The sequence below is a fragment of the Macrotis lagotis genome, chromosome 1 (genome assembly GCF_037893015.1).
Source record: "Macrotis lagotis isolate mMagLag1 chromosome 1, bilby.v1.9.chrom.fasta, whole genome shotgun sequence".
NCBI classification, from domain to species: Eukaryota; Metazoa; Chordata; class Mammalia; order Peramelemorphia; family Peramelidae; genus Macrotis; species Macrotis lagotis.
Genome location: NC_133658.1, coordinates 823542918 through 823558092, shown reverse-complemented (window position 1 = coordinate 823558092; position 15175 = coordinate 823542918). Strand labels below are relative to the sequence as shown.

The window sequence follows — 15175 nt, the reverse complement described above, 5'->3', positions numbered from 1 at the left end:
TTCAGAGCCAGAGGTTTTTTCCCCCTTTGTGTTTACTTCCTGTCAGGTCTGCTATTTCAAAAGAACACTGAAGAAGTTCAGATTTTTGTTTACAGGTTAGGCAGCAAGAAAACTAAAGAATCTTAAATTGGCTACTATATTTGAAAAAATTGTTCCATGAATCTCATAATTTAAACTATGAACTACTTTTAGCCTATTCTTTTTTCATCCAAGTGTACAGTAAAACTGATATAAAAGCAGACAAGATTCAGACAAATTAGTTAGCTACATGCTAGGGAGACATAAGAATACAGAAATATAAAAATACAAGAAACAATATCATACACTGGACAAGAATCCATACAATTCATATTTTATATGCCTATGTATCAGATGTGGATAAATCTAATATATAAGCAAGCAAGAAAATATGGAAGAGTTAATTGTTGGGAAATTGATTTATAGAATCTTCTGGATAAGAATATTAGAGAATCAGCATATTTCACTGGGTAAAAATTAGTTTAGTTCAATATCCTTTCTCATCTATGGAATAGTATTAGTGTCATTTCTACTTCTTTATGTAGCCCTTTGGACAGAAGAGTTCACATGCTTTCTTTGATGGAGAAGAGAGTTTGTTAGAGTAACCTTAATTTTTCTACTTTTTATTCATTTTTTATCTTCTTGGAAATATTTTAGATAAATTGACTTATCTGTCTCTTGCCAAACTTTCTCATTAGTATTAATACCTTCCCTCAGATTGCCTTCCACCTATTTTTATGTATCTTTTATTATCATAATCAAATATATCTCCCATTAAAATGTAGGTCCCTTGAGGGCAAATACTGTGCATGTCTTTTGTTGTATCCCTAGCACTTTCAAGGTATCTGACACTTCATAAATTATTTGTTAGTTGACAAAACTTATGGTCAATTCTTATCCTTCCCAACCCTTTGTAGTATATGGCACCATTAATCTCTCTCTCTCTCTCTCTCTCTCTCTCTCTCTCTCTCTCTCTCTCTCTCTCTCTCCTCTTGGAGAGGGTGTCTTGTTTGGGTTTTCCTTGCACTCAGGAAAAGGAGCTTTACTGCCATAACAGAGAGAGCAGGGATTGTCCTCATGGTTCCAGAGGAGAGGGCTTGTGGTTATTCACAGACCAGAGTACAGGCCAGCCTCTCATAAGATCTTGGAGGAATTTAGGTCGCAGAGCCCCACCTTAACAAAGGGTTAAAATCAAGTCATAGGCTGAGGAAGTGAGCAAACAGCAGAAGAAAAAGAATCTGATCATAGATAATTTCTTTGGTCCTATAGATATAGAGGATCAAAATACACACTTAGAAGATAACAAAATCAACACTGCTGTATCCAAAGTCTCTAAGTAAAATATGAATTGATCTCAGATAATGAAAGAGTTCAAAAAAGATTTTGAAAATCAAGTATGGGAGATAGAGGAAAAATTGGAAAGAGAAATGAGAGCCATGCAGGGAAATCATGAAAATCAAATCAGCAGGGCGCAACTAGGTGGCACAGTGGATAAAGCACCAGCCCTGGGGTTGGGAGGACCTGAGTTCAAATTCAGTCTTAAACACTTAATAATTACCTAACTGTGTGATCATTGCCTTAAATTAAATTTAAAAAGAAATTAAAAAAGAAAAAAAAATTTAAAAAAAAGGAAATCAAGTGAGCAGCTTGGTGAAAGAGATACAAAAAAAATGAATAAAAATAACATCTTAAAAAACAGTTCAGTCAAACGGAAAAAAGTAGTCCAAAAGGCCAATGAGGAGAAAAATGCCTTAAAAAGCAGAATCAGTAAGATGGAAAAGGAGATACAAAACTCTATGAAAAAAATAATTCCTTCAAATGTCGAATGAAGCTAAGGAAAGCTGATGACTCTGTGAGAAATCAAGAAACAATAAAACAAAACTAAAAGAATGAAAAACTAGAAGAAGAAAATGTGAAATATCTCGTTGGAAATACAATTGATCTAGACAACAGATCCAGGGGAGATAATTTAAAAATTATTAGACACCTGAAAAATTAATACCAAATAAAAAAAAAAGCCTAGACTTCATTTTTCAAGAAATAATCCAGTAAAACTGCCCTGATATCCTAGAAGCAGAGAGTAGAAATTGAGCAAAATAGAAATTGAGGAATTCACTGATCACCTTACCTTAAATTCTAAATATATTCCTTCCCCTCTAATCCCCATTTAAGGAGTCATCCTTTTTTATTTATTTGTTCATTTAATTATTTTTACAAGAAGTTCAATAAAACTAATCAACACATTAACCTAATCTAATTGTAGAGACAATATTGCAAATACACCAAAGCAAAGGTTTCTCCCACTTCTGCAAAGAAAGGAAGTTGGTAGGGTGAGGAGTTTTTTTTTTGCCTAACTTCCACAATATACCTGTTCCCTAATGATCTAGAAAATATGTCAGATTAAATTCTGTTCAGGAAAGCCAAGAAAAAGTCATAGTGAGTCAAGTCTTCAGTCCACTGAAGCTTAGAGCTCAAAAAGAGGTCTGAAGACACTAGGAGCTGGGATTGGTCAGGAACACAGCATGGTGACAGCAGTAATAGCTGGAGGGAACATGTGAGTATCCTGAGATAGAATACAAGGGCAGAAAGAGATCAAGAACCTCCTCTAAACTAATACTAGGAGCAGGAATTAAACCATCTGGGTCACAGAATGAGCACAATCAAGAGCTCAAAACTAAGATCTAAGAACACCAACTGAATATTGAACACAAAATGATTAGCAGAAGCTGAGTTGTGTGGCTTTGAGCATATGAGCAGAACAGTGACTCAGTTTTCATTTTTAGCCCAGCATTATAAGCCTTCAATGAAAAAACCAAAGTAGGATCCAAGACCAGAGAAAAGTCAGAAACTCAATTTGCCCACCTGCAAAGAAGACATTAACATCAAAAATAAGTCAAGAATTAGGCTGGAGGAAATTAATAAAGCAAATTAAAAAAGAAAACAGTCATAAAGACCTTCTGTGGTGAGAGGAGAGCTCAAGTCACACAAACAGAAGGTGATGATCTGAAAATATGTAGAGGCAAAGCCTCAAAGAAAAATACAGAGTACACACAAACATAATAAGAATTCCCAGAAGGATAAAAGAAAGTCATTAAAAATTATTTAAAAAACAAAACTGACAAAGGAAAAAAATGATAAAGGAACTGGCAACTATGCAACAAAGTTATAAAGAGAATTGGTTAAAAAAAAGAGATATAAAACCTTATTGAAGAAAATAACTCATCAGAAATTAGAAATGGTCAAATGAAAACCAATGACTCCACGAGACATCAAGGAATAATAAAACCAAGTCAAAAGACTGAAAAATTAAGAAAATATGAAATATCCCCCAGGAAAAACAATGGACCTGGAAAATACACTAAGGAGAGGTAATTTAAGAATCACTGCATTACCTGAAAGCCATGAAAAACAACCAAAAAAAGAGCCTAGACGTTATATTTTAAGAAATTAGAAAGGAAAAGTACCAGATATCTTAGAACAGAAGGGTAAACTAGAAATTAAAACAATCCACTGGTCTAAAAGATAGTCCAAAATGAAAACTCCCATGCATACTAAAGTCAAAATCAAGAGCTCATAGGTAAAGGAGAAAATACTGAAAGCAGCCAGAAAAAATTAAAACCATGGAGTCATAGTTGGAAACACAAGATTACAGGAAAATTATCTCACAAAAATGGGATACACAAGAAAGGGTTTATATTTTTGAGGGAGCAATACAGTGGGGTATAGGAAGGAGGAACAGAGAATACTTGAATATTCTCTTCCATCTGAACTGGGCAAGGAACAAGGGCAGGAAAACTTCACACACATACACACATGCCCTTAGATACAGATATTCATCTTACCTAACAGGAAAGCAGGAGGGGAGATTAAGAGAAAGTAAGAGGAAAGGGGTCAAGAAGAAGGTGGGTAAATTAAAGGAGGTAGTGGTCAGAAGCAAAACAGACTCCTATGGAGGGGACAGTGTAAAAAAAATAAAAGGAAAGTGTAAAAGAGGTAAGAAGTCAGAAGCAAAATAGACTTCAGAAGAAGATGAGGTAAAAAAGGAAAGGATAAGTAAAGAAAGTAGGAGGGAAAGAATATACACAGCTAACAGTCATAAGTGAAAGTGAATGGGACAAACTAATCTATAAGAAGGAAGAAGATGGCAGAATGAATTGGAAACCAAAATTGGAAAATGTTTTCAAGAAACATACGTGAAATAAAAAGATACAAAAAGATCTAAAATACAGGGCTGTAGCAGAATCTATTATACTTCAGTTGAAGTAAAAAAGGGAGGGGTAGTAATGATGATCTCAGGCAAAGCAAAAGCAAAAACAAATCTAATTATATTTTGCTAAAAGGTTATCATAGACAATGAATTATTACTAACCAGGGGCAGCTAGGTGGTGCAGTGGATAGAGCACTGGCCCTGGAGTCAGGAGTACCTGAGTGCAAATCTGGCCTCAGACACTTAATAATTACCTAGCTGTGTGGCCTTGGGCAAGCCACTTAACCCCATTTGCCTTGCAAAAACCTAAGAAAAAAAAAAAAAGAACCAGGAGAAAAATTTTACACCAATAGCAAACACTGAAATGATAAATTGAAATTGTGAAGGACTTGGTAACTGATCAACATAATGTCCAACCACAATTTGAAAGGTCTTATGATGAAATATAGTATCTAACTGTAAACCTGACTAGAGGATATTTTCTGCTCTTTCTTGCTTTGGACAGGGTAAAGGAAGAGTGGTAGTCATGGCTAAAGCAAAAATTTGTTTTGTATGACCACATCTATTTTAATAGGTTTTATTTTTTTGTGCCATCTCAATGGGTGGAAGGCGTAATGTGGAGAGAATATAAAACTGAAAATAAAATTCCATTAAAAAAAATAAAGAAGGGAAGCCCATTTTTTCACCTCTTCTTTGAGAAACTGGTTGATGTAACAGCATTTGGTATGTTTTTGGTTATATTTATATTGTTAGATAAAAGTATATAAAATTATTACTGATTCTGCTTATTTCACTCTAGCAGCAGTTTATATAAATTTTTCAATGCTTCCCTGAATTCTTCATATTCATCATTCTCTATGGAATAATATTCAAATATATTCAAGTACAATAATTTATTGAGTCATCCCCCAATTAATGGGCATATATTTTGCTTACACATTTTTGCTACCACAAAAAAATGCTGCTATAAATACTTTGTTTTATATGGGATCTTTGTTTTTCTTTTCTTTATTTACTTGGAGCATAAGTCTAGCATTGGGAACTCTTAGTCAATGATGTACAGACATTTTAGTTAATTTCTCAGTATAATTCCAAATTTATTCCTAAAATGTTTAACCAGTTCATAGCCTCACCAATGGAATCCAAGAGTGTTTATCTTTTCATAGCCCTTGTAACACTGATCATTCTCCTATTTTATTTAAGTATGAAATATCAGAGCTTTTCTAATGTGCTTTTAGGGCAGCTGGATGGTATTGTGGATAGAGTGCCAGACATGCAGTCAGTAAATCCTGAGTTCAAATTCAGACCCAGACACTATCCCAGGACAATTCATTTAACCCTGTTTGCCTCAGTTTCCTATTTTGTAAAATGGGATGAACAAACCACTCTAGTATCTTTGCCAAGAAAACCCTAAATGGGTTTTACTAACCTTGGAATAACAACAACAATAAATTTGCTTTTTTTCTAATTAGTAATGATTTGGAACTTTTTTTTATTTATTGTCAATGGTCTGCCAATCTTTTTTGAGAATTGTTTGCTCATACAAGAGCATGGATTTAAAAGGGAATGACAGTCTTATTTTTGGTATTAATAGTTCCATATAGATATCTTTATGATATCAGGTCTTTATCAGAGTTACATAAAGCAAAAGTCCCCCCTCCATTGCTTATTTTCCTTTTTGTCCTAGTTACTTGATTTTATTTGTATAAAAATGCTTCAATTTCACATAATCAACACAATCCATTTAATACTTTGTCTTTATCTCTAGTATGGTTAAGAACGTCCGCCTCCAAACCAATGAAAGTTAATTTTTAATGGGCAAACATGAGATGTCTCTAAAATTTCTTCAGAAGAAAATAATAATGAACAAAACTGTAGATCAAGAAGCAACCTAGGTACACAAACAGGGAACAGAGAAAGAGGAAAAATTTTTTTAGGAATAGGAGGTGCTGAAGAGAAGACAACATTGGTTAACTATGGAAACTAAACTTGGCTAGGTGTAGTAATACAATGATACTCAAAAGACAGAGACATTTAATGAAGATAAAGGAGAGAAGCCTAGGTTGAAGAGGAGATAACTATCAGACTAGAGGCATCTTGAACTGGGTATAATTGAAATTTGAACTGAACAGAGAGACATTAAGACAAAGGAAATTAAGTAAGATGTATGTTTTAAGTTGAACAGATGTTGTTAACTCTATGGTCACAACTACATAATTATAACTACCCTTTACAGATTAAGAAATAACATAGCATTTTAGAGAGTTGACCTTAGAGTCAAGATCTGAATCAGTACTGCCACTAACATAAACTGACTGTATTACTTGAAGTCTGTATATGTCAGTGTTGAAATTATCTTCTCTAAGACTCTAAATTTTAGAGAAGATGCTGACCTACAATTGATTTAATCATCCAAGCATTCTATTTATTAAGGAATTACAGATTTATTTCCTATTCTGCAAAGTCTATGCCTAAATTATCATCATAAATAGTTTTTGAATTTAATAAGACTAGTGTTAAAATGCTGTTAACAAGATAACTGAGAGGGAGTATAGAGATAATAAAAATAGTACTACTGTGTCTAAGGCAATATACAAGGGAAGAATTCCAAATCAGGAAACTTATTGTACCCTCATAGTCATTTGAAGTCAAGGCTGAACACAGTATCCCAAAGATATACTCCTTTACCACTGTGACTTTGTTTTTCCATTGGTTTTTTCCTTCTTTCCATTTTGCAAAGATCTCTCTTTCTTTTCCCCAGGCACCAACTTAAATACATAAATATTCTATGTGAGATATGCAATTTGTTCTCTTAAAAAGCTTTCTAAATTAAGATAATTAAGCACAAAGATTTTTTAACTGCCTTCAACATTAGAGTAACATGCAATCTGCCAACTTTCAAAATAATTTCTATCAACTTTTCTTCCTACTTATAAGACAGTCATATATTAAAAAGATTGTTAGTGTCTACTCTAGTTTTCCAAGTACTAGTCAAAACTCTTTTATAAAAAATCTAAATCTGAAAATGTATGCCATTTTACTGAAAATTTAGGAATAATTCTTTTAAATTTCAAAATAAAGCATCCCTTATTAAAAATCAGATATATTGCCTTATTATGTAATCAAACATATTTGAACACTTTAAAATTTTCTTTTTCAATTCAGTGGGACACACAGAATGCTAAAATACATAAAAACAAATTTTTTGAACTAGCGTGTCCTCAGAAGCCCAAGTATGAAGCAATTCACTGTAATCCTCCAAGGTTTATTATAACCCTAGATTATATAATCCTAGACTATATTAATCAAGCAATTGAGATTTATTCCTATGGCAAAGTGTATTTAAAGTATCTCAGTTATATTCAGTTTCATTCATATGTATTCATGCATTTAAACATCTTTATTTAAAATGAGTACTTACTGATTGCCATGCTAGTGATTCCATGATCCGATGTTCACAACGTTCTAAATGTTTTATCATTTCCCTTGTCAAACTAGCTTCTGCCTTGATAAAGCTTTCAATCACTTTGTAAAAATCAAATGCTTTCAAATCAAGAACATTCAGAATCCATGGAAAAGACAAATCTGTTCCGGAATCATGACTCTGATATGTACTCCCTAAAAGTAAAAAAAGAAAACAGATTTATATGTACATTGTTGAAATTATAAACCTTAGGCACAAGGTCTTGTCTACACTAAATTATTTACGAGGGCAAGTAGCAAATTTCTATTAAAATGAAAATGTAAAATTTAGGAGTCCAAAGTTAATATTAACATGAAAAAGTTTTGAAAAATCACTAAAACTTATGTAAAGGCCTTAAAGTTATTTTTGGCAACTTTATCTTAATAACCCAATTCATTCATTAACAATAGTTCATTCAAAGAATTTTTATATAAACCTGCTATGCATAAAATATGATAGCAATTAGGAGACATCAGAAATGTAATTATTATGAAATTCAGAAGAAAAGTAGAAAAGAATGTTATGAGAAGCTTAAAAAAAGAAAAATCATTTGCAGCTATAGGGAATTCAAGGAAGACTTTCAAGAATAGGTCAAATTTGAAGTGGACAGAGATGAAAGAAGGTCATTACAGAAAAATGTGAACAAAAACATAAATGTAGGAAAATACGAACAAGGGATGACAAAGTATTTTAGGTTGGCTGGAACTATATGAGGGAAAGCAAAATGAGAGATGACTGGTTGAAGAATGTAAAATTAAAAATTTTATTCAGCAGAACTGTCAAACCAATTCAATACACATTTATTGGATACATCCCATGTACCAGGCACTGAGCTATACGGTGGGAACAGAAAGACACAGTCTCTGCCTTCAGGGGGCAGAGCTGAGTCTAAAAAAACATATTTAGTATAAATACAAAGTTATAGAATCATAGATTTTGAGCTAGAAGGGATTTTAGAAGTAATTTAGTACAACATTCTCATTTTACAAATGAGGAAACTGAATCAACTTTCTCAAGATATGTTATAAAACCATTACTGATATTTTTAGCAGTAGGTTAATAATAATAATTATTATAGTTCACATTGATTGAATCCTTTAAGGTTTACAACACATTTTATACATTGTCTCACTCAGTCCTCACAACAGATCCAGGAATAAGTGCTGTTATTATCTTTATTTTACAGATGAGGAAACTGAGGCAAACTGAGGTCAAGTAACTTGTGTAGAGTTATATAGTATCTAAAACAGGATTTGAATTAAAGTCTTCCTGAATCAAAGACCAGCTCTCTTGGCACTGTATACTACCTGGCTATCTCAGATTCATCCCTAGGTGTTTCTGCATAAAAGGTCTGGATCAAAAAACAAAAAGCAAAGTAATCTGGGGAAGTGGGTCGGGGGGGAGATAAACAAGTAGGCCAGGCACATGGTCATGTGTTTTATGTACTTTAGGAAGAAGAACTGAACAATTGAATGGATGGAGTGGAGAGAAGCTGGATGCAGAGGGACCAATAAAGAGATTATTATAACAGCCAAGGAAAAAGATAAAGATTGTCTAAGCTAGGCTGGTTGTGTTGTGAACAGAGGGAAAGAAGATGACAAGATACAAGAGATGCTCGGGAAATGTGATTAATAATACTTGACAACCAATTTGGAAGGGAAGAGATACAGGGTGGCAAGGCAGGGGGGAAAAGGAAAAGGCAGGTGAAAGGTATGGTACAGTTCTATTTTAAATAGACTGAGTTTGAGATGGCTATGGGACATTTAGGTAGAGAGATCTAGCAAGCAGGCAACTGAAGAAGATCTACTCTCAGGAGAAGAATAGGCAACATGTATAGATCTGAGAATCAGATGTATAGAGATAACTGAACTCTTGAGAGCTGATACAACAAAGAATCAAACTGTAGAAAGGGTTCAAGACAGAGTCCTAAGATAAACCCTCAAAAAGGAAGATGTAGGGACATAATGATGAATCTGTGAAGGAGAAGGAGCAGGTAATCTGATTAAAAAGAGACCTGGGAGAAAAGAGTTTTATGAAAACCCAGGAAAGAGATTGTTTAGGAGTTCTTAATTTGGGATCTGTGAACTTTAAAAAAATATTTTGATAAGTATATTTCAATTAAATCAGTTTCCTTTGTAATCATGTGTGTTTTACTTAATGTGTTTAAAACCATCATTTTGAGAAGCAGAATATGCTTCACTATATACTACCAAAATGGCCTATGACCAAAAAAAGATTAAGAACCCCTGATCTAAAAGAAGGAAGCTATCAACAGTATTAAAAGCTGCAAAGAGATCAAGAAGTACAAAGAATGAAATACAGTTTTGGCTATGGCATGAATGAAATAACAACACTTTGGAAAATAATTTTAATTTATTGTTGACAGTGAAGAATTTTGACTCTTACAATATAATAGGTTGATTCTCCCTCATATAAAAACTTCATGGTATTTCCAAAATAAAAACTGGTCTAACTTCAGTTTTCTTTAAGGTTTTACACTGTCAGATCTCTTTAAAGAGTTCAGCAGGTACTATCTCATAAATTCAGTATGCCTAGCCAAAGGAGTCCAAGGTATATTTAGATAATTCAGTTGGTTAGGCCCTTAAATAAATTTTCTGTTCAGGTATTATTCACAAGTATAGACCTGACATAAAATCTTAACCTGTTAATAGAAATAAAAATCAGATTGCAGTCTTATAAATTCTGAATCTAATAATAACATTTTAATTTCTAATTAGACTTACTGCCATATGTGGCCATTACAACCTCAAGTGCACAAGCCAACAGAGATGTATGGAAGATGCTATCATTCAGAAGTTTGCTGGAAAAAAAAGTGATGAGAACATTAATTTTTGCTTAACAAAAAAGGAAAGTTTCTACTAGATTTAAGAAAATTCACCTGAAGTTTTGAATAGATAAACGCTCTTCTTCCTAAAATAAAAAACAAAACAAAACAATGTAAATTGGAACTTTTTTCATTATAGTATGAAATGATACTAAATTCAACAAATATTTATTAACACTATGAATAAGGCATCAGGCTAGGGATAGGGAGATACAAAGATGAAATAAGATATACTACTTGGCCTGTATTTAAAATTAAATTAGACAAGTATAAAAATAATTATTGCAAGAGAAACTATAATAGGCAAAAAAGGGATGCACAAAAAGCATCACATGAATTATGAAGAAACAATCATTCTAGCCAAGTGAACTGAGAGAAGTGACATGAGTTAAGTCTCAATGGAAGGGATACCAAAAGGCAGAGATAGAAAGAAGGCAGGAAAGAGGGGTAAAGGGAAAGGAGGACATTCCAGAGGTGGGCTATACTATGAACAGAGGCATAACAATTGGAAAGACCAGGACAAGAATGGACAATATGGCTGCAATAAGAGTGCAAGACAGGTTAAGCATTTAGACTGAGTCCAAAAGGCTACATGCTTTAAAAGCTGGAATAAGGTCTTTATATTCCTATTTAGTAGGCAAAAATATGACAGTAAAGGTTTTTGGACAGAAGAGTCATATCATTAAAGCAGTACCAAAAAAATAATTAAGAAGGAAAAAAGAAGAGAGAAATTAATTTCAAGGTTTAGAACTTGGGGGATATTACAACATTAAAAGAAGCAGAGAAGCCAAGGGGGTAAGGTGCTTTTGAGAAGGGAATCAGTTTACTTTTAGAAATATGTTTAGGTTATTAGACACATTTCTAGATAGATATTTTTGACAGGCAATGAAATTATCAAATATAAGAGAAGAAAAGCAGAAATTCTAGTCTTTGCCTCATCCCTTCTTTAAGGACTGAGTTTTAGACCTATACAATCTGGCTCACATAGTGACTGTTTGACAAATCTTTGCAGCTCACAGCAAACTGGTGCATGTACAGAGGCGATCATGAGTAATGAGACTACTAAGAATATCAGGGTTATATTAACTACTTTTCATAGTGTCTAATTTGATGGTCATATACACAGAAAGTTTTTCCCTCTCCTCCTCCTCTTTTTCAGTTTAAAGTCCTGGCACATAGGCAGGCTTTAATAAATGCTTAGTGAGTACCTGTCCAGGAAGGCAGCAGGAAAATCGCTCAACCACTAAGTTGATAAATATTTGTCTTGATACCTCCTCAGCAAGTCATCAACTTTTCTATTCCTCTGCCCCTTGCTGGATAGTCTCTTCACCTAACAATATATTTTCTTTCTTTAGAAGGTAAGTATCACCTTGTTTCTCAGAGAGTCTAGTTTCCACTTCTTCAGGAACAGTCTCATATCTTTGACCAGGTCCAAGTGGTAGCTCTTCTTCTACATTCTTCTACTTTATAACATAAAAGAAGTCATGGTTCTGCTGAGTCATTAGGATTTTTGTTTTTTTTACACTGAAGTCCTTTGTCTTTTGAGTTGTTTTTTTTGGGGGGGGTGTTGTTTTTTCCATTTGCTTGTAAGGTAAGCTGAAAAGTACAGGTTTTCTTCAAGCCCCATTTACTTTCTCTTAAGAGGAAGAAGGTAAAGCTATTGCTTTTATTATTGCTAACTTATTGGACTGATTCAAGAATATAGTTCTAATGCATTCTAGTCACTACAAAATGTTTTCCTTTTCTCCACACTTTCCAAAATTAACGAAGATCTTCAAAAACCTTTGTTGTTCTTACCAAATTTAACTGAATTCTTGCTAATAACACTTTTAGGTAATTTCCTTGGGGATAAAGTGTTTAACCAATTAGCCCTTTCTCACCAAAATTTCACTTTGACAATTAGTGAGGTAGAAAAGTGATGGAAGGCTAGGAGGAGAGATTAAATAGAGTCAAATATTATAGTAAGAGTGAAAAATGGATTTGGAAAAAGTAAGTGAAATGGAGAGACAAATTTCAAAGAGGAGAATTCTGAGTTCATAATCTTGAAATTAGAACAGTCTTAAATGTTGGGGTAAAAGTTGTGACTTCCTTTTGGGTCTCAGAAGTAGAAGAGAGATATAGGTTATGGTTGTTAAATAGTTCAGGGAACTATGTGTTCAGGGTCTTAAAAGAAGTGTTATAATGGATCATCAAATCTCTAAGAATATGGCAGAAATGGTAGATATCAAAGACTTTGAGAAAGGTTGGAGTATAGTGAAAGCTGGTAGATTATAAACAGTGACTGGGAGAGAATGATATGATCAGATAGCATGGATTTCAATTCTAATATATTAATTTTCACTTACTGATTTAAGCATTGATTCCATAACTCTGTAGTATAATCGCACTCCAAGTTTGTATCGCTTTGAAACACACACACACACAAACACACAAATACAAAAAAAAAAGTGTAAGATACAATTGCTTTAAAAAAATAAAGGAAGGATTAGACATCTTGAAAGACACTGATCATCCCTCAAAAAAAAGAGGTCAATGGGTCATGAAGGCTAAAAGTAGAAAAACTAAAGAATAACATAGCATTCTTTACATATAAAACCCACCATTGGATAGAAAATATTTTAATGTGCTGTCATTAGCAATTGTAGATTTATACTGATAATTTTCTGTTTTTACACAACTCACCAGGTAGTCATTTGTAAAAAGAAAAAGGTGGTTAAAATAAAGGGTGCAGATTTTAGCCATGAAACAGATTAGAGTTTATCAAACACATACAAGGTTTGAACCTTGGTTTTGATTTTTTTTTCCCTCATTAATACCATGATTTAACCAGAATGACTGGATAAGTAACCAAGTTTATTTTGGGATAGAAATATATATAGTATATCCCATTATTTCCCAAAATAAAGAGATACCAAACATTTCTACCTCAGAGAATTTGTATTTATTATTTTGTAGAAAATAGTGATAGAATAAAAAATGTAATCAATCTCACACCTTTGAAGTCATGGCTTCCTAACACATATATCACACTTCATGCTTTCCCCAAAACTTTAAAGGACATGTTTTTTTGTCCCTGTATAACCATCAACCTCATTAGTAAAGGAGGAAATGAATCTCAGTGCAAATAAATGATATGCTTAGGATGAAATGTTATGCTCAGGATCACAAAACTAATTAACCTTGAAATCATATCTAGAAACTCAAATTTCCTGATTCCTAACCTATCTATTAAATCATGATACCTGCAAAGAATCAAAACAGACAAATGAGTTAAATGAATTCTAATTGTGATTTTCTGATTGATGTCCCAAAGTAAAGTATTTAGTCAGCTGAAATCATGAGAGGAGGATAACTGGGAGCAGCTTTAAATTACATCCTTTTTGACAAAAGAATAGTGGCTTAATAAGCTTTACTAGGTAGTATTAATGAATCAATAAGCATTTACTAAATACCTAAAGTTTGCCAGGCACTCTGTTAGATGCTAAGGACAAAAAAGACAAATTGAATTGTTACCTGTGACCCAATTTCTGCACACCCTTGTCCAATAGCCTCAGCAAATTTTTCTTTAAAGATGCGTCCGATATTCTCTACTCTTTTCAGGATACTTTCCTTAGGATTGACTGTGCAATTCTTAGAAAAAAAAAGACAAACAATATCTCCAATTTTTTCACGTTTATTATGTAATATTTTCAAGTATATACACAGAGTAAATTTAAATATACAAATGACTGAGAAGGTCTAAATGGCTGAGAGTAGCCAAAGAAAGTAGCATCTGCTTAATCTATCATCAATTCAGAAAGATATGGGAAACTTTTAAAATATTTATCACTGAATTACCCTCTAATCTACAAAACATAAATGAAAAGTCAAAATTAATTATCTTAGTAGTTTTTCCCAGGCTAGATTTTTGTTAGTGCTAGGAAAGTCAGTCAGTCAATAAGTATTTAATAAGTTCCTATGATGTGCTTATTAATAAGTACTTAGGGATTTAAAAAAAGGGCAACAGATAGTTTCCAACAGTTAAGGAATTATTAGCTATTGACTTCACTAATATTACATAGTAATTTAAAACAAGTCACAAATAAATCCTGAAAATCTTACATATCTAATGTTCTAACTTCCAGATTCATATTTCTTCACAAAATATTTTAAATAAATGCTGGTTCATACATTGCCATCAAAATAAAATGAATTCATTACATTTTGGCACAAGGCAGAATGCAATCTTACATTGAAATAAGAAATAAGATTTTCTGATGGTTGATCACTTGCTGAATTTAGTATCATCACCAACTGTTGGATAGTATTCATGACAGCCCTGAAGAAAAAAAAAATATAAAAGTAAAAATGCTAAGTCCTGAAGAAATAGTAAAAGGAAAAGAAAAGTTACTTATCTGACAAATTTAAACCTGATCTTCAAACTATCTCCATTTGTCTTCCACCAGTTTCCTAAAACACACACTACTCCACAATGAACTGTATGAATAGCCACTCTTTAAAAGATAATTAAATTGGACATCTATCTCAATATATTTTAATCAATATATTTCTAAATGCATATTTATTAATAAAATTATATCAGTAAGAAATTTAACTTAAAATGTTTAAAATAATGATATTTTGTCTTAGAGGGTAGATTAGT

At 32.8% G+C, this 15175-nt stretch overlaps 1 protein-coding gene across 2 annotated transcripts in view; it reads right to left on the bottom strand.

Annotated features, from left to right (window-relative positions):
• Window positions 1–15175, bottom strand: part of RB1 (RB transcriptional corepressor 1) — a 165118-nt gene that overhangs the window by 91187 nt on the left and 58756 nt on the right. For both annotated transcript variants that reach the window (XM_074217121.1, XM_074217122.1), the window contains 6 exons: window positions 14764–14851; window positions 14047–14163; window positions 12879–12935; window positions 10588–10619; window positions 10433–10509; window positions 7647–7843 (listed from right to left, as the gene is read on the bottom strand). In XM_074217121.1, the coding sequence (XP_074073222.1) occupies window positions 7647–7843; window positions 10433–10509; window positions 10588–10619; window positions 12879–12935; window positions 14047–14163; window positions 14764–14851 (568 nt within the window). The remainder of the gene's footprint in view (window positions 1–7646; window positions 7844–10432; window positions 10510–10587; window positions 10620–12878; window positions 12936–14046; window positions 14164–14763; window positions 14852–15175) is intronic.